General features: G+C 41.6%; 1 protein-coding gene across 7 annotated transcripts in view; it reads left to right on the top strand.

Moving 5' to 3' along the window:
• The window catches only part of ALG9 (ALG9 alpha-1,2-mannosyltransferase), a 94,168-nt gene that overhangs the window by 57,120 nt on the left and 16,396 nt on the right, over positions 1-20,652 (top strand). For 6 of the 7 annotated variants that reach the window (XR_007156152.1, XM_047877162.1, XM_047877159.1 and 3 more), the window contains one exon: positions 8,796-8,926. Coding sequence is in view for 5 of the 7 variants with exons in the window: in XM_047877162.1 (XP_047733118.1) it covers positions 8,796-8,926 (131 nt within the window). In the remaining 2 variants the exon portion in view is untranslated. Of the gene's footprint in view, positions 1-8,795; positions 8,927-11,364; positions 11,586-20,652 lie in introns of all 7 variants that reach the window. The other variant, XR_007156153.1, reaches the window with a different exon arrangement.

Here is a 20,652-nt window from a genome sequence, read left to right as displayed (position 1 = left end):
GTTTTTACAGCTATGTGCGTCATTGTTGTTTCCAGCCGATAGATGTCTGAAAGCAAGTTCACATCCTTCCTGTCTTAGGACTGGTGGGGCTTGGCCCAGGCAGCTGGATGGACAGTGGGGAAGGTCACTGAGAAAAGGAGGCTGGACTAGAAGTTCTTTCCTTGTCCCCACACAGACCCCTTCAGCCGTGATACACGTATTCTTCGGTACAACTGTTGACTTTGCTCTTGTTGTGCCTTCTCTGCGTTGTCAGGCCGCCTCACAGCCTTTCTGTGGCTTCTGAAATCCACCCTCCCTGAGTTTCAAAACCATACTTTGATTCTCGTACAACCTCTCCAATGGCTCCTTCCGGCCTTCCTTGCCCGTCCCCCCCTGCTCAGTACCATAGATGTCCCCCCGCACCTCATCTGTGCTCTTCCGCTCCTCTCGGCTTCGTTCTTCTCTCCTTTCTCCTACCCTGCTGCCTCCCTCTCCCTCCTTTTATTTTCACCTCTTGTCACGCACACTGTGCACGCTCGTGGCACCTCTGATGCACATCGTATGAGGCATGGTTTGGGAATGATGAGTGAATGAGGCAGACAAAACTGCATCTTCTATAGCATTGGCTATTAATTCACAAGTGACAGTTGTGAAGTGTTGGGATGAGGAAGTCCTGGTTTATGAGAGCACAGAATTAGAGGACCTGTCCTGAGGAAATAACTAGGGGCTGGAATCTGAAGGGCCAGGAGGGATTTATGAGGTGGGAGTGGGGAGTGTTGCCGGCTGTAGGAACAGAAAACAGCTGTTAACTCCTGGCGTTTCAGTCACTGGGCCTTCTTTGAATTCCAGGGTGTAAAATGTAGGTGTCAAATGCAAGTTGGCAACTTCTCTCCATCTCCCCCAGGCTGATTCTTCACTGCAGCCCCCTCTTTTCTCCTGTTTGCTGTGTTAGAAGTCTTGGTGTCACTGGTTTCCTCTGAAAAAGGCCTGAGACTTGCCTGTCTACTTTCCCACCTGCCACACCAGCTCTGGGTGCCATTGCTTCCTCACAGATGGCACTGCCTTCTGTATCGCAGTGCCCACTCCCAGCCTTCGTGTGCCCCCACCTCTGCACAGCCAGTGTGGATCTCCCTCTCTCTGAGGCCCACTTCTTAATCCTTTGACTTGGTGGTTGAAAAGACTAGATTCCTGATGAACAAAATCCAGATGCTCTTAATTTGGGTTCTCCATTATCAGCCCTCAGACTCTGTCTTCACTTTACTCCACACACACCTCTAGAGACTGGTTCCCCTGTAACCATGTTTACATGGTTCCCCTGTAAACCATGATCTTCTGCCTTTTTTCCTTTGTTCTAACTTTTGCCACCATCTCCAGGAAATTTTTTCAACCACTGCATCCCCCAGTGATTTCTTCCTCTCTGAACTTGGATTGTTCTTAGAATACTCACTTTCTGTATTTTAATGTGCTAACGTCATTTCCTGACCTCAATTATAAGTTTAGTAACAGAAACATGTCTGCAAGAATTTTGTATACCCAAGGTGAGGATTCACCAACTAGGTACTTCATAAGGGCTTTGATGATGCCTAGAAGATTCATTTTTGTATCATTTAGTGGATGCTGCTAATCCATTGCTAATTGAGGACTCTGTATAGTTAATATTGTAACCCTCCTGTCCTATATGTTGAGCATAACTTGAATTGACACTAAATACCAATCTCAATTGAAAACAACAAATCTGGGGTGCCTGGGTGGCTCCATTGGGTAAGTGTCTGACTTTGGCTCAGGTCATGATCTCGTGGTCTGTGGGTGTGGGCCCCATGTTGGGTTCTGTGCTCACAGCTCAGAGCCTGCAGCCTGCTTCAGATTCAGTGTCTCCCGCTCTCCATGCTCCTCCCCTACTTGTACTCTCTCTCTCAAAAAAAAAAACTAAAAAATTAAAAAAAAATTTTTTTAATGGGCCCTAATGCATCAGGGTTCTTTTCTGTCTGTCAGGTTCTCACATTTCATAGAGTTAGTCAAGGATTCTTTCTAACGTTACAGCAATTTGTGTAGTTGTTTATAGTTTACAAGTTTTATGTATTTACTTATGAAAAAAAATTTTTTTTTCAATGCTTTTATTTATTTTTGAGAGGGAGAGTGACAGAACGCAAGAGACAGAGAGAGGGAGACAGAATCCAAAGCACGCTCTAGGCTTTGACCTGTCAGCCCAGAGCCCAACGTGGGGCTTGAACCCACAAACCATGAGACCGTGACCTGAGCCGAATTTGGACGCTTAACCGACTGAGCCACCTAGGTGCCCCTATAATTTACAAGTTTTATTTAAATAGACCCTCTCATTCAATCCTCATTATAACTCTTTGAGGTAAATGGTAATCTCCTTACTTTACAGAAGAAGAAGTTGAGGTATAAAAAACTTGAATGAGTATGAGTCCCCCATCTAATATGTGGTGGAGCCTCGACCAGAATCTAGGTCTCTGACGGAGAGTTCTTTCTTCCCCAGCTTTACTGAGATAGAATTGACACATAACACTGTGTAAGTTTAAAGTATACAATGTGATGATTTCACGTATGTTTCTATTGTGCAGATTGCCACAGTAAGGTTTGTTAGCACACCCGTCACCTCACATGGTTAACCATTGTTCTTTATGTTGAGAACATTTAAGATCTTCTCGCTTAGACTTCCAGTGTACAACGCCGTTTTGTTAACTGTAGTCCTCCTGGTGTACTTGAGGTCCTTTGAACTTAGTCATCCTGTAGCTGAAATTTGTACCCTTTGACTAACATCTCTTCATTACCCCAGCCCCTGGGAACCACCATTATACTGTTTCTATGAGTTCAATTTTTTTAAGATTCCACATATAAGTGAGATCATACACTATTTGCCTTTCTCTATCAAGCATACTTCATTTAGTATGATGCCCTCAAGATTAATCCATGTTGTCACAAATAACAGGGTTTCCTTCTTTTTTATACGTGTGTGTTACATACAAACCACATTTCATCCATTGACGAACACTTAGATTGTTTCCATGTCTTAGAGGTTATGAAGAATGCTGCAGTGATCGTGGGAGTTGCAGGTATCTCTTCCAAAGAGTGACTTCACTTCAGGTACATACCCAAAAGTGGGATTGCTGGATCATATTGTGATTGTTTTTTTAGGTTTTTAAGGAACCTCCTTACTGTTTTCCATAATGGCTGTACCAATTTACATTCCCACCAACAGTACCCAAGAGTTCTTTTTTCTCCACATCCTGGTCACTAGTTTTTATCTCTTATCATTTTGATAATAGCCATTCTAATAGATGTGAGGTGAGGTGGTATCTCATCATGGTTATAATTTGCATTTTCCTAATGATTGGCAACATTGAGCACCTTTTCATATACCTGTTGGACATTGATACATCTTCTTTGGAAAAGTGTCCATTCAGGTCTTTTGCTAATTTAAAAATCAAATTATTTGTTATTTTGCTGTTGTAGGAGTTTTTACATGTTTTGGAGGTTAATTCCTTATCAGATACATGCTTTGCAAATATTTTTTTTCCATTCCATCGGTTACCTTTTTATTTTGTTGATTGTTAGGGTTCCTTTTCTTTCTTTCTTTCTTTCTTTCTTTCTTTCTTTCTTTCTTTCTTTCTTTCTTTCTTCCTTATTAATTAATTTTTATTTTTACTTATTTTTTAAACTTATATCCAAGTTAGTTAGTATACAGTGCAACAATGATTTCAGGAGTAGATTCCTTAATACCCCTTACCTGCTTAGCCCATCCCCCATCTCACAACCTCTCCAGTAACCCTGTGTTTGTTCTCCATAGTTAAGTCTCTTAGGTTTTGTCCCCCTCTCTGTTTTCTTATTATATTTGCTTCCCTTCTCTTATATTCATCTGTTTTGTCTCTTAAAGTCCTCGTATGAGTGAAGTCATATGATATTTATCTTTCTCTGACTAATTTCGCTTAGCATAATACCCTCTAGTTCCATCCATGTCGTTGCAAATGGCAAGATTTCATTGTTTTTGATTGCCAAGTAATACTCCATTGTGTGTGTGTGTGTGTGTGTGTGTGTGTATATATATATATAGCACATCTTCTTTATCCGTTAATCCACCGATGGACTTTGGGTTCTTTCCATACTTTGGCTATTGTCGATAGTGCTGCTGTACACATTGGGGCGCATATGCCCCTTCGAAACCACATACCTGTATCCCTTGGATAAATATCTAGTAGTGCACTTGCTGGGTCATAGGGTAGCTGTATTTTTAATTTTTTGAGGAACCTCCATACTGTTTTCCAGAGTGGCTGCACCAGTTTGCATTCCCACCAGCAGTGCCAAAGAGATCCTCTTTCTCCACATCCTCGCCAACATCTGTTGTTGCCTGAGTTGTTAATGTTAGCCATTCTGACAGGTGTGAGGTGGTATCTCATTGTGGTTTTGATTTGTATTACCCTGATGATGAGTGATGTGGAGCATTTTTTCATGTGTAGGCCATCTAGATATCTTCTTTGGAGAAGTGTCTGTTCATGTCTTCTGCCCATTTCTTCACTGGGTTATTATTATTTTTTGTCTTTTGGGTGTTGAGTTTGATAAGTTCTTTATAGATTTTGGATACCAACCCTTTATCTGATATGTCATTGGCAAATATCTTCTCCCATTCAGTCGGTTGCCTTTTAGTTTTGCTGATTGTTTCCTTTGCTGTGCAGAAGCTTTTAATTTTGATGAGATCCCAATAGTTCATTTTTGCTTTAGTTTCTTTCCCTTGCCTCTGGAGACACGTTGAGTAAGAAGTTGCTATGGCCCAGGTCAAAGAGGTGTGTGCCTGCTTTTTTCTCTAGAATTTTGATGGCTTCCTGTCTTACCTTTAGGTCTTTCATCCTTTGTGAGTTTACTTTTGTGTATGGGGTAAGAAAGTGGTCCAGGTTCATTTTTCTACATATTGCTGTCCATTTTTCCCAGCACCATTTAGTGAAGAGACTGTCTTTATTCCATTGGATATTCTTTCCAGCTTTTGTCAAAGATTAGTTGGCCATATGTTTGTGGGTCCATTATTGGATTCTCTATTCTGTTCCGTTCATCTGAGTGTTGGTTTTTGTGCCACTACCATACTGTCTTGATGATTACAGCTTTGTAATACAGTTTGAAGTCTGTTGGGGCTCCTTTTCTAAATTACTTATTGCTTCTCTAATAAAGAACTTGCCCTTGATCATATCTATTTTCTGCTGGGAGCCTTTGTCCTTATATGTATTAGCTGTTCATTAACTTCTTCCAAGAAAAAAAACCAACAAAATTCAGCAGCTGCTTCTCATGAAGGATGAAGAGGCTACATATTTTTTAATGGACTGTTACCTCAATTGGTAAGATTTTGCAGTGGTATCTTCCCCAAAACTTTGAGATGTAATTTGCATGTGGGTTGTGTGATGAGTGGAGTGTAAAGCTAACTGGTGTAGTTGGGTGTTAATTACTACCCTGGTGTCTGGGAGACCATGTACCCAGAACCAAATCTAGATAATCAGACCTCTGTAGTATGCCTGGCCAGAAAAGGCTAGGCTGAGGTCGAGTATGTCCTGCTGAGAACCCCCTAACGAAAAGAGGTCTTGGCATGAGACCCTAGGAGCTCTTCCCCTTGCTGCTCCTATTTGATTACAGAGGCATGGTGCTTGCAAAGCTTTTAAAAACTTGTTTCATGTTTTTAAAATCCTTGGGAGCTACAGAGTGGGTGTTGAGACCAAAAAGTCTGCTTCCTGAAGTGTTTATGCAAAGAATCATTTTTAGAGTTGTGTGGAATGGAATTGGGTCTGACGTCAATTCCCAGTGTGCTTTCTCTCCCCTGGAAGAATAGCGCATATGTAGGGACAGATGTGAGACTCCAGTCTCTTTTACGTATAAATAATGCTAGGAGAGACGGAACAGTACTGTGAGTGAGAAGTGGGGGAAGGACAGAGTTTACTGCAGCCTCTAGAGAAGAACAAGTTGTTCCTATAAGCACTTTTTTAAACCTTCAATTGTGTATGACCCGTGAGCCTAAATGTGCACAAAACACAAGTGTACAGTAATCAGTAATATAATAATAGAGCCAGGTACCCATGTAAGCTCCACCAGAGTCAAATACTAGAACATTGCCCCTACCCACAGCTCCCCTCCCCCAGCAATTACTTTGGATCACTACCCACCCCCACCCCCCTTCAGAGAGACTCTCTGACTTTTAAGGTAATAACTTCCTTGTTTTTATCTTTAGATTTACCACTTTTGTATGCGCACTCCTAAATGATTACGTTTTGACTGTTCAATTTCATATACTGGAATCCTACTGCCTTTTTTGTGAGTCTTGATCTTTTCCCTCGATGTTTTGTTTCTAATAATCACACTTGCTGTTGCATATAGCTGCAGTTCTCTTTTATTACTTTGTAGTACTTCATTGTAGGACTATACTATAGTTTATCACTTTGCTGTTGATGGATGTTTGCCTGTTTGCAGTTTGGGCCAACTGCAAATACAGCCACGTTGAGCATTCTTGAATTGTCTTTTCATGTATGCATTTTTGTTGGAAATGTATTAGCTTGAACCCTCGTGAAATTACCAATTTTGTGAATTAAATAGTGAAATGTTAATGATTTCATATGGTTCAGTCTGCTACTTGGGCATACAAATGTTGGATCATAGCAAATGTATATGTTGAATTTTTGTAGATTATACCAAATAGTTTCCTAAAAATCTTGTGCCAACTTGATCTCCTGCCAGCAAAGAATGAAGAATTTCTCCATATTCTGGCCAACACTTAGTATTGTAATTGTTCATTGTGGTTTTGGTTTACATTTCCTTGGTTCCTGGTATGAAGTTGAGCCCTTGTTCATTGGTTTTTGGCCATTTAGATTTCTTCCTGTGAAGTACTTATTAAAGTCATTTGCCCATTTTTCTTTTGGGTGATCTTTGTCTTGTTGATTAGCAGGTCTTCTTTATATGTTCTAGATATGAATCCTTGATGGCTTCTTATGTTGCATATTTCTTCTGCTATTTTCTGGCTCATCTCTTCACTCTCATAAGGGTGTGTTTGAATAGACATTCTAATGTAGTCAACTTTATCCTTTTTTTGGTCATTAATGCTTTTTGGGTTTTGTCTAAAGAGACTTTTACCGTAAGTTCTTGAAGATATTCTGTGATACTGTCTTCCAAGAGCTTTAGAGTTTGGCCTTACTTAGTTCTGTAATCCATCTGAGATTGATTTTTGTGAGTGGAGTGAGGTTACGGTTCATTTGCATTTTTCCCCCCAGTGTTTGTCCCTTTGTGTCAGCACCAGCCAATGAAAAGCCTGTCCTCTCCCCCACTGGTCTAAGGTGTCATTCTGTCATAAATCAGGGTCCATGTTGCCTGTATCCATTTGAGGCTCTATTTTCTGCATCAGTCTGTTGATCTATTCCTGCACTAAACACCTCTTGTCTTAATTACTCTAAGTGTATAGCAAGTTAAGCTGCCACCTTGCTTTTCTTTCCTGACTGCGTCTTGGCTGCCTTGTACATTTCCGTATACATTTTGGAATCCACTAGTCAAGTTTCACAAAATAAGTCTGTTGGGATTTTTGAGATTGCACTTACTATATCAGTAATTTTAATCAAATTAATAAATTATTTGTTTAGACTTTATATCTTTATAGCAGTGAGTGTTTAAGAATAAGGCTTAATACTGTATTGTCAAAAATTTTTTTGAGATTAAAATGAATAATTCCAACAGATTTCTATTGTGATAAAATTTACCACTTTAACCACTTTTGGGATATAATTCAGTGGTATTAAGCACATGCACATTGTTGTATGACCATCTCCACTCTCTCTCTAGACTTTTTCATTCATCTCAGGCTGAAAGCTGGTACTCATTAGACAGTTTTTTAAAATCTTTTTAAAATTTAAAATTTAACATTTTTTAGTGTTAATTTTTGAGAGAGAGAGACAGTGTATGAGCAGGGGAGGGGCTGCGAGAGAGACACACACAGAATCTGAAGCAGGCTCCAGGCTACTAGCTGTCAGCACAGAGCCCAATGTGGGGCTTGAACTCGTGAACCATGAGATCATGACCTGAGTTTCTGAAGTTGGATGCTTAACTGACTGAGCCTCCCAGGTGTTGCCCTTGATAAGGTTTTAAATGAAATATATTAATATTCTTTTATGAGCATCCATCCAGTTGTAATCAACTGGATGACTGCAGTTTGGCTAATACTAGTATGTATTTTTCATAATCTTTTCCACTCTTGCAGTTCTGATAATTGTTTTACTGATCTTTTGCTGCCTGGACAGTTCTTATGTCTGTCAGTTGTGTTGAAATGTTGGAGATGATGATATAGGATATTTCTGTACCACTTAAAAGGTGTAGGGTAACTTCACAGGTCTCTGTCAGCAGTGACAGGGTTTCACATATTAGCATATGTGGTTAGGTGGTGGCCTTTCCATCTCTGAGATAAGAGGTGATAGATTGGAAGGGAATGATAGCAGATAGCAGAAGAATAGAGTTTTTTGAGTATGTGGTGGACTCAAGCTAGCCTTCAGAAGTGTCTATGAGGCCAGAGGAACTTAACACCCAAAGTAGAGTCAGAACTCCCAAAGCTTATGTACCTATTTGGCTGGGTGCGTATTTCTCTCCTGCCCCTAGAAGCCTAAGTAACAGCCCAGCACCCAACACTCCTATCTGAGTGGAGACAGCATAGGTAACATTGTCCTAGGACTTGGATGTTTGTGCTTCTAAGACCCTGTGGGAAGTTTTAGGATTATAATTGATGTCCATTACCCTGAAAGGACCTTTGCAATTACTGATGAAGACTTGGCCTTTCTTCATTGCAGATTGACATCAGTAAATGCCATTATTTAGTGGATTTGGACACGATGAGAGAAACACCCCGGGAGCCAAAATACTCATCGAATAGAGAAGAATGGATCAGCTTGGCCTACAGACCATTCCTTGATGCTTCTAGGTATGTGGCTTTAATTCTAAGAGATGTACTAGGACTAGTAAGGGTACAAATTAGATCTTGATTGAATAACTTCCAGTCTTGGGCTGACTGTAATAGGCATCATTTCATTTTATTTTATTTGGGCCCAAACACATCTATTCTTGTCGAGTTTCCTGAGAAATCTAAAACAGTGCTCTCTTTTTCTAGGCACCACATGCAAAGTTTATTCAGGTGTCATCCAAATAAAAGAATCTAAATAAAACACATCCACTGAAGACCATGCAAATAAGTGTTTGCAATGGATTACTCTTGGCCATCAACCTCAACTGTCTTTGAGTATTATAACACTGCTAGGAAGATTGACTCTGTCCTTTAAGGAGCTAGAAGTTCATATCTGTTGTTTTTGCAATCCAGGCTCAGTCGAGGAAAGGACAGGCCTTACTTGATCTTAAAGAGAGAGACCAAATAGAACAGGGCCTGTCTGGCTCTTCAGAAGGGCCTGAGAATTAATGACAAGAGGGGAGTCAGAATGTTGAGGTGAGGGAGTCATGGCATTGAGCTGGAGGAGTCAGGTTGTTTGTGGGCTGAGGTCCAGGGAGCCCTGGTGGGGGAGGGGGGGGGGTGCGGGCAGAGCCCAGGCAGAAAGTGAAAGGTAGAGAACCAGGTCCTGAGAGGCAGGACTGGGACTCAAACAGAGAAGAAGATGTTTTTAGGAGGACAGAGTGATCAGAACCTGCCGATGAATGAAGATGAATAATAACAACTGTCGGTTGGGTTCGGCAGCTGATGAAAGCAGTTTTGATGGAGTGGTCAGGGCATGGTGACTTGGAAGTTAGGGGTCAGAACAAAAGCAGCAGGACAAGACCTGGAGGTGGCGAACACAGAGGTTTTCTGGAGAGTTCTGCTCTAACGGGAAGCAGAGAAATAGGGCTATGAATGGTGGTGGGCACTGCAGGGGGAGTGATGATGGATTGTGTCCTTTGGATTTTTTTATATTGTGGCATATGTGTAACGTAATTATACACAAAAACCCTACAGTTTGCCATTTTAAGTGTACGATTCAGTGGTATTAATTATTTTTGCAAAATTGACCTACACATTTTGTAAGTTGAAGGGTGGTTCGATGCATTTCTGTGTTGGCCTGTGATCACAGCAGTAGCATCAGCTAACACCGTTATCGTGTCACATGGTCATGATTTCTCTTTTCTGTTGACAATGCCATTATCTATTTTGAAACCTTTGCATCACCCCAAACTGTTCATCTTTTATTTTTTTTTGAAATGAGGGAAATCACAGTTATGTTTGTATACCGATGGAAATGACCTCTTACCTGGAAACTGGTCATGTAGGAGAAAGGAAGGAATTGGTGGAGCAGGTGCCCTTGATGCGGGTGAGAGAAGATGTTTCAAACAGACAGGCAGCAGGTAGATTGTCTCTGTCAGTGATGGAGGTGTTCTGTATCCACAGTGGCCAACATGAGAGCCACGAGCCATATGCAGCTATTAAGCATTTGAAATGGGACTACTGTGGATGAGGAGCTGAATTGTTAATTTTGTTTAATCTTAATTTAAATAGCTACACATAGCTGCTAGATAGAGGATAGTAATAGGCAGCAGGTGGGTGTGATAATGGGTATCTGGCAGCTTTCCTCTGATGGCCTCTGGTTTCTCTGTGCAGTAGGAAGTAGGATTATCAGATGAGAAGGGAGTTTGTGGGGATGAGGTGTTCAGGATTTGAGGAGAGGGAAATAATTGAGAGTAGGAAACAAAAGGAGCTTGAGAAATACAGTATGATTGGAAGACGGGGTAAAGAACCCACCTGAGTTTAAGCTGCAGCCACTGTGGTTGCTTGTTGGTGCTCTGGTGATAATTTACATACCATCAAATCCACCTACTTTAAGTGTACAACTCAATAATTATTAAATTTAGCAAGTTGTGGGTATATGAGTGGGATTATATAATATGTGGGGTTCTGTATCTGCCTTCTTTGACTTTGCATGTTTTGGAGATTGATTCATGTTATAGCAAGTATCAGTTGGTGTCCCTTTTTGTGCCCGAATACTACTCCATTTATGGATATAACTATTTTGTTTACCTCTTCCCCAGTTGATGGATATTTGGGTTGCTTCTACTTTTTGGTATCATGAATAATGCTGTTGTGAATGATTATGCACACATTTTTGTGTGCAGGGTTGGAGTTTAGCCAAGAAAGTTCAGCAAAGCATGAAGGGGCAGGGGAGTTGAGTTTGTGTAGGGGAGTGGTCATGGCCTTAAGTTAGGCGAGGAGGGGTGGGGGGTGCTGAGGGAGTGGAGGGCCATGAGAGGTGGTGGGGTCTTGGGTTGATATTCACATGTGGTCAGAATTGGAGTAGTAATGGGAGAGAGCTGGCAGGAGAAGCAGCAGTGATGGTGTGAACTCGCTGCATCACACGTGTTCTTCGTTATTGTTATTCGATACAGTACTTGGGGTAGGTTGCTGTGGTGCCTTCTATTTTGAGTTGAGAAAACTGTGACAGCCTGAGATCTGGCCCTGGGAAGATCTCCAGCTTGGAGGGGACAGCGCATTCCCTGCAGCCTTCCCATTAGCAGAGGACACTGAGTGGTTCACAGATAGTGACAGCAGTACGCTGACCACAGAACGAACTCTGTTTGTAGCAAATGGGACAAGGGCGTATTTTAAGGTAAGTTTTTTTTTCCCTTTTGGTTTTGAGGGTTGACATGAGAAGATGTGCCCATCTTCCTATTTCCCCTTTCGATAGCACACGCACCCTGCAGCTGGTGCACATAGACTGAGAGCCTTCGGGACAAGGCAAAGAAACCATGCTCATACAGTTCTCACTAGAGACTTTGAAATCTTCTGAGGGAAGAGCAAAAGGTGTTGGTCACTTCCCCACCTGTCTTGTGATGAGCAGTGACTGGAGATACCTGCACGGCCACACAAGTGCTGTGGCTCCTCTGTCTTCACCACCCTCCTCATCCTTTCCCAGAGACACTGCTTGCTGTTCCCTGCTGAGCGTTCTGCTTCCCTCACAAGCTCAATGTTAAGGGCAGAAATAAAGCATAATCGGTTCAGTTTGATAAACATTTATCCCACACCTTGTGCATCCTAGATTTGAGACTGTGTGCAGAGAAGACGGCTGCCTTGGGGACTTCGGTACATCTGGGGAGAAACACTACACCAGAGAAGTGCCATGGAGGCGTAGAAGGGATGGGCACTTCCAAAAAGGCTCGGGTGGGAGAGGCTGAGGAAGATCCCAAGAGGAGGTGACGTGAGGATTGCATTGGTGATAGTGTGGGTGGCGGACTGGAAGGAGGGAAAGTTGGTGGCACAGAAACAGGATAGGAGACTATTCTGGTTGGCTAGATGAGAGGCAGCGAGGGTGTGAACTCGACTGCCGAGGACTGATAGACTCAGGAGATATATAGTGTCTGGAAGATGAGGTCAGAATTTTTCCCAGTATCGCACAGCTTTCCCCAGTGGCCTCTATCAAGCTTTTAACATTTTCCTTTGCTGTATTAGAAGTGCAGTACTAGTCATTGTTGGGGATTGCTTGCTGTGGCTGGGCTGGTCCCTGAGCAGAAGGTTTTGCAGGTTTGAGCACAACTTGCTGGAGAGACAGACCTTAAGCTTATAGAGCATCTTGTTTCTCCTGTTGGTGGGTGGTGGGTGGGTCTCTGCTGCTGCTTCATTTCCCCTCCGCACGCCTGCCCAGCTCACCCATCACACCGCTAGTGCAGGGGGAGGGAGGGAGCTGACTGGGGAATGCCTCTGGGGTTTTTCACTTCCCATAAATTGTACTCATTTCCCATAAATTGGCCTTCTCTTCATGGTGATATGCTGAAAAAGAAGAAAATCTGTTGGTTTAAGAACTGAAAAGGTACAGTTCACTTGAAGGTGTGCAGAGCGTGGTGAAAAGAGCAAGGGCTCAGAGGACAGGTGCATTTAATCCTGGTTGCCCGCTACTTTATGGGGGTGTAGTAAGGATCAATTGAGAGTGCAAATATGAAAGTATTTGTAAATTCTAAAGCATTATGTAAATGTCAGGCCTTTCCGTTAATTAGCAGGCAGTATAGTGTTCCAAAATTATGCTGATTATTGTCTCTCAGACAGCACTTGCCAGTATACATTGACCTAACCGCAAAAACAGTGGGATCCCACAGCCTAGTTTTGCCACAGCAATTTATAACTGTCAACACCATGACATCTCGTGTTGCTGACTTGGGACAATTAAGTTGGACTGTCAGAGGCTGTGGGCCCCAGAGATAATGCGCTGAGGTGGTGTCTGAAATGCTTATAGGAGCTTGATCCTGGATGCCTTCCCGCCTGTTCACTGGGGATGTTACATTTCCTCTTTTGCTGCTTGAGACCGTGGTTTGTGTATGGGAGCAATTTCTGTAACAAGGAGAAATACAGTACCATCTGCACCAAATGGCCACTCATGTCTTAGACCCTAGACTGGATGGGGCTGTAGGCCTAACTGTTCTCTAGCTCTGTCTGAGGAAAGGAGGTTTTAATAAGTCTGTGACCTACTGCCAGGTGATCTTTTAGAAATGCAAGATTATCTTAGATGTTTAAATCCCTAAAACTGAAATCTGCTTCCTTTATATTTATAGTTGACTTTGAGATCAATTTTTTCTTTCTTCCATTATCCATTTGTCTGTCTGTTCATTTGACATGCATCCAATCAGATATTTTTTAAACACTGTCAGGCACTGTCATGGATCTTAGGTATATAGTGACAAACAGTACACACACCTTACAATATAACAGCGAGGCTACCATTGAACAAAAAACCATCCAGATCAATATATAATTACAACCTGTGTTAGCTGCTTTAAAGGAGAGTTCAGGGCACTATGGGAGAAGGAGTCAGCAGAAGGAGGCACCTGGAGACTCAGAGCCAGCTGGTTAGGCAGGTTTGGAAATCAGGAGAGAGTATGTCTCTGTCACGGAGCTAGATTTTTTAAGGGATGTGAAAGAAGTAATTAGACACAGATTTTGCCCTTTAAATAACTTACAACTTGTGTAGTTATACATGCAAAAACAACTTGAAAATAGTATTAAGACCATAGAAAGGTACCAGGTTGTAACGCTAGACCTTCTAAGAAAGGAGAGGCCTGTCTGTGGAGGTAGGAGTATACTGAGAAGCTTCCCGGAGGACGTGGTTCCTGAGCTGAGGCTTAAAGGAAAAGGAGGATTTGTACCGGTGGTAAAGAGGGCAGCACCACTCCCATAACTCACAGAGAAGAAATCACGAGCGCAAGTGGAAAGATAAAAAGAAGCCTTTTGGATGAAACTCCTGAGGGTTTAGTCAAGAAAAATTTAATTGACCTCTTTCACTGGCTTAAATTGGCTTTTAGGTAAAGTGATCTATAATAGATCATCCAAATCCAAATGCTCTTGAAAATTAAAGGTGTCCTCTCCTGGGCAAATCAAGACGTATGGTTTATTTAATGTGACCAGAATACAGGGCTTGCCCCAAAAAGCAGGATGAGGAATGGAGCATGTATGGTTCCTTTGCCCCATAGTCATGTTTACTGTGGATTTTCCCATAGTTAAGTTATTTGACTTAATCTGCTGACCCTCCTTGGTATTGTAGCCTAGGTTAGGTCTCAGCCATCTGCAAGGGAAACAGCCTGGGTAGTTTGAAGACCGTACGGGCACATCAGAATACCCTCCTGGGTGGAGACTCAGCTCCAGGGGGAGGTAGCTTAAAGATGATTAGAACGATATGGTGACTGGTATAAATTTAGACATTCTGAGTATCTGTGAATACATGGGCTTGTTTTCCGTGGAAATTGTTGGAAGATAAGTAAGGCCTTTACTGTTGGGCTAGTGAAGAATGACTCCGTAAAGAGGACTAAATGTGCTTAGCCCGTTTGGGTGAATGGCAGTCCAGATGTCCATTCTTCACCAACAGGCTGCTTCTCTGCTTTATGAGAGGCCTAGAGATCCCAGAACCTGTTAGTCTGAGATGGGACCCAGGCCTAAGATCTTAACCATTTTCTATTGTCCCCCTGCCTTGCTTACAGCTGGTACCAAGCTGTGCCTTCCTCTCCTCTCCCTGAGTTGGCCGTGTCTGCGTCTGGCTAGTTTTATCAGGCTTTCTCTGACTCCTAGGATATGGAATCTAAACTAGTCAACGAGATCACTTTTTAAACCAGACACATTTGTTACTCTATGGCCATCTCATATTACATACTTTCTAAAATAAGAGAGGATTTTTTTTCCTTCTTTGAAGCATGATATAATTGATGCTTGTATAAAATAGCTCGACAAGTGGGTGGATGTAATGCCTACTCTGAGATTCCCCAGAGAGGAGTGAAGGGAGAGTGTTGGAATAAACTACCGGCTCAATGGTGGGTTCCTCCTAAGTGTGGTGTAGGAGTCTGGTGGGAAGTGCCTCTCCAGGATGTTGGAGCTGGCCTCCTGCACACCAGGGCCTGCCTGTGTGTGGCTTTAGAAACAAGCTGGGAGGCCCTGTCACTGCTTCACGCGGCTGCTTTCCGCCCACACTTTCCTCCTTTGTTATAGGTCCCTTTTGTCTGGCTGCTTTGCTTGAAACCTTTGGTTTTTGGATTATGAGATTTCCTTCTTCCTTCTTTTGGATGTGTTAGCCTCATCTAACTGAATTTTAGGTTTGCCTGATGAGGGGCTGGGGATAATTTGGGGAAACTTAAAAAGGGCAGGATTTCAAAGCCCTGCCAATGTATAGTTCTAGAAGAAGAGATGCAAGTCGGGAGTTGAAAGTTAACACCCTCGGGCCCAGTAGGAGAAGGGCCTTCCCTAGTCCTGATAGCCTCTGCTGTGTGTGTTCTTTCAATGCCCAGCACAGGATTCTCAGTGGCCACTGAGCTTTACCTGTTGTGGAGATTGTTTACTGAGACTATGAGTCTTCTTTTAGCCTCCAAGTAGAAGTGAATACAGCAGCCCTGAGGCCTGAAGAGGCCATGACACCTGTATCCATTTTGGTCCTGTGTGGTAGTCTGGTTGATGGCAGTCATGGTGTCCTCTGTCCCTAACCCCAGCATAAGCAGAACATAGCATAAGCGTAAGGAGATCATAGAGAATCACTGCAAAGGGCAAATTAGTTGGAAGCCCTTGTTCTAGTTGTGGTGGTGTAACAAATTATTCTAAGCTTAGCAGTATGAAAGAATAGCACTTACTGATTATTGTTTTCTCTCATGTTCTGGAGTTGACTGGGCTCAGCCAGACAGTTCTTCAGCTGCTCAGAGTTCTTTATGCATTAGCCATCAGACGGTGGTTCGGGCTGGATGGAGGCGTTGGGAAGGCCTTCTCACATGTCTAGCAGTTGATGCTGGCTAGATCTCAGCTTGGGCTGTTGGCCAGGACATCTACATGTGGCTTCACCATGTGGCCCACGCTTCTTCACAGCATGGTGGCTGGCTTCCAAAAGCTAGTATCTCAAGAGATAAAACGTTTTTGATGACCTAGTCTTGGAATTCATACAGTGTATCACTCTTGTCTCATTCTGTTCATAGACAGCAAGCCATTCGAATAACCCAAGTTTGAGGGGAGGGGAATTAGACTTTCCCTATTGGTGGGAGAAATATCAAAGGATTTATGGACGTGTTTTAAAACCATCACAGCTCTTTTGATGCCATTCTTCATCCAAATTGAATAGTTTTTGAAATTTTGCTTTTTAAAGGAGATGTCTTGTACAAGAGACCTGTGGTGCACAAAATAGCCCAGCAGGCTGTTCATCTGCAGCTTTGTGCTACCCAGATGGAAAGGGAGACTACACCCTATGGCAGAATTTGGTTTCAGGCCAACACTTTGACATGCTTCAGATGATGTTCAAGTCCTTGGGGTAGAATTAGTTCTTCCTCCCAGTCAGTAACTGAAGTGCTCTGGTCTTTTCCCCACGCATCAATCATGGTCGTACCTCCAGCTCCTTCATCTATGTCAAGAATACTGAGAAATCGTAAGGAAGAAGAGATCAGAGTTTCTGAACTTGTGTGATTCTTGGTAGTTCATTGTTCTCAATACTTTTTGTTTCTTTATCAGTTCTTGGCCTTTCCTTTTTGTTTGGTTTTGTGTTATCTTCTCCCAGATACTTAGCTGAGACTTTCATTTGGCAGAGCTACCCCAGGCTAGCTTTGGTTTCAGAACACAGCAGCATTTTCCTCATTGTAGTCTTGAGCTGTTTATCATTGAGATCTGCTGACATTTTAAGAAGGACAAACCTGTGTGTGTGTGTGTGTGTGTGTGTGTGTGTGTGTGTATTTCTGAAGCTCGGAGAGTGTGCTTCCCGTTGTTGTGAAATTCGTTCTCTAGAAAGAGACTGTGTACAGACCATCGGTGCTCCAAGTCCATACTATAGAGACTCTCAGATTTGAAAAGTATATACAGTCTTTCAGGACTGCCACTGCTTTTAACTGGCTTAGACCAAGCAGCTGGTCTCATCAGAGGTCTTATCTCTGAGTTCCTTGAGAGAAACCACAACTCTTACTGAATCTCTGTAACTCCTAGCACATAGTAAGCTCTCAGAAAAATATTTATCCATTATTTGATGAATTTCATTTTCTTTTTCTTTTTTTTTTGGTTTGATTTGGCACACAATGTTACATTAGTTTTCAGGTGTGCAAATTCACACTTGGATAAGGTCATACGTTATTTCTACTTTGACCACAGGTGAAACTGCCATCTGTCACCATACATCACTATTACAATGTCATTGACTGTATCCTTATATTGTGCCTTTTATTCCTGTGACTTATTTATTCTATAACTGGAATCCTGTATCTCCCACTCAGCTTCACTCGTTTTGCCTATCCCCTTTACCCACCTTCCCTCTGGCATCCATCAGTTTATTCTCCATATTTATAGGTCAGATTCTGCTTTTTGTTTATTCATTTGTTTTATTTTTTAGATTGCTCATATAAGTGAAATCATATGTTATTTGTCTTTCTCATTCTGACTTACTTCACTTAGCATAGTACCCCCTGGGTCCATCCATGTTGTCTCAAATGGAACAGTCTCCTCCTTTTTTTGTGGCTGTGTAACATAGTCCATTGTGTAAATCCACATCTCTTTTTAAAAATGAAATTAATTTTAATTCCAGTATAGTTAACACATGGTGTTAGATTCCTTTCAAATGCACAATATGATTGTGATTCACTAATTCTATATATGACTCACTGCTCATCACAGTGAGTATGCTCTTAGTCCCCAGCACCTATTTGACCCATCCCCCACCTCCCCTCTGGTAACCATCAGTGTGTTCTGGATAGTGTTAAGAGTTTATTTCTTGGCTTGTGTCTCTCTCTCTTTTCCTTTGTTCATTTGTTTCTGAACTTCCACATAAGAGAAATCATGGGGTATTTGTCTTTCTCTGACTGACTTATTTGTTTAGCGTTATACCCTCTGGCTCTATTCATGTCATCAGAAATGGCAAGATTTAATTGAAGTTTACTCTTTTTTTTTTTTTTTTTAATTAGAGCATGTGAGTGGGGTAGAGGGGAAGTAGGAGAGAAGAGAATGAATCTTAAGCAGGCTCTATGCTCCGCTCAGAGCCTGATGTGGGACTCAATCCCATGACCCTGGGATCATGACCTGAGCTGAAATCAAGAGTCAGATGCTCAACCAACTGAGCCACCCAGGCGCCCTGGCAAGATTTCATTTTTATGGCTGAATAATATTCCCTTGTGTATATATGCAACACATGTTCTTCATCCATTCACCTGTCAGTGGACACCTGGGCTGCTTGCATATCCTGGCTATTGTAAACCATGCTATAGTAAACTTAGGGGTGCATGTATCTTTTTGAATTAGTGTTTTTGTTTTCTTTGGGTAAATACCCAGTAGTGGAATTACTGGATCATATGGTATTTCTATTTTTAATTTTTTGAGGAACCTCCATACTGTTTTCCACAGTGGCTGCACCACTTTACTTTCCCACCAACAGTGCATAATCTCTTTTTCTCCACATCCTTGCCAACACTTGTTTTTAGTGTTTTTTATTTTAGCCATTCTGACCGGTGTGAGGTGACATGTCATTGTGGTTTGATAAGGCATTTCCCCGATGATGGGTGATGTTGAACATATTTTCCTGTGTCTCTTAGCCATCTGGATGTCATCTTTGGCAAATATTTATTCAGGTCCTCTGCCCCTTTAAAAAATTTTTTTTTTTGATGTTTAGTTATATGAGTTTTTTATATATTTGGGATATTAACTCCTTATCAGATATATCATTTACAAACATCTTCTCCCATTCCATAGGTTGCGCTTTTGTTTTGTTGATGATTTCCTTTGCTGTGCAAAAGCTTTTTATTTTACTGTAGTCCTGATAGTTTATTTTTGTTTTTGTTTCCCTTGCCTCAGGAGACCTATCTAGAAAAATGTTACTACAGCTGATGTCAGAGAAATTACTGCCTGTGCTCTCTTCTAGGATTTTCATAGTTTCACGTCTCAGATTTAGATCTTTAATCCATGGTGAGTTTATTTTTGTGTATGACGTTAGAGAGTGGTCCCGCTTCCTCTTTTTGCATGTATGTATCCAATTTTCTCAGCATCATTTGTTGAAGAGACTGTCTTTTCCCCTTTGTATTTTCTTGACTCCTTTGCCAAAGATTTACTGTATAAGCGTGGGTTTATTTCTGGGTTTTCTGTTCAGTTCCATTGATTTGTGTATCTGTTTTTGTGCCAGTACCATACTGTTTTGATTACTGGAACTTTGTAGTGTAACTTGAAGTCTGGACTTCTGATTACTCCACTTTTGTTTTTCTTTATCAAGATTGCTTTGACTATTTGGGGTCATTTGTGGTTCCATACAAATTTAAGGATTATTTGTTGTAATTCTATGAAAAATGCTGTTAGCATTTTGATAGGGATTGCATTGAATCTGTAAATTGCTTTGGGTAGTATGGACATTTTAACAGTGTTAATTCTTCCAATACATGAACCTAGTAGATATTTCCATTTGTTTGTATCCTCTCAGTTTCTTTGATCACGGTTTTATAGTTTTTTGGATGTAAGTCTTTTTCTCCTTGACTAAGTTTATTCCTAGGTATTTTACTATTTTTGATGCAGTTGTAAATGCTGTTATTTTCTTAATTTCTCTTTCTGCTACTTTGTTATTAGTGTATAGCAATGCTATAGATTTCTGGGTATTAATTTTATATCTAGCCACTTTGCTGAACTTATTTATTACTCTATTAGTTTCTTGGCAGAGTTGTTAGGATTTTCTGTGTACAGTATCATGTCACCTGCAAATGGTGAAAGTTTTACCTCTTCTTTACCAATTTGGATGCCTTTTATTTTTCTTGTCTGGTTGCTGTGGCTAGGACTTCCAGTACTGTGTTGAATAAAAGTGGTGAGAGTGGACATTCTTGTCTTGTTCATGATCTTAGAGGAAAAGCTCTGTTTTTCACCATTGAGAGTGATATTAGCTGTAGGTTTTTTTTCCTTCTTTCTCTCTCTCTCTCTCTCTTTTTTTTTTTTTTTGGTTGAAATTTTAAGGTCAGTTTATTAAGCTGAATGATGAGAGCTATCAGATGAATATTCTCTTGAAAAGTATTTTTTCTCAGAGTAAAAGATCAACACCTCAGCACAGCCACAGATACTGTGGCAGTCTGGGCTCTCTGAAGTTAGGGATAGTCCACTTGTCTGTCAGATCAGTGTCTTCTGGGTCAGCACGATTGTAGTCTGACTCATCTTTGTCATCCTTGTCATCCTCTGGCTCCAAGTCCTCCATTTCCTGTGAGGTTCATCCGCCTCTACTGCTT

This window comes from Prionailurus viverrinus, chromosome D1 (assembly GCF_022837055.1).
Source record: "Prionailurus viverrinus isolate Anna chromosome D1, UM_Priviv_1.0, whole genome shotgun sequence".
Classification (NCBI taxonomy): Eukaryota; Metazoa; Chordata; class Mammalia; order Carnivora; family Felidae; genus Prionailurus; species Prionailurus viverrinus.
This window is presented reverse-complemented; position numbering and strand designations above follow the sequence as displayed.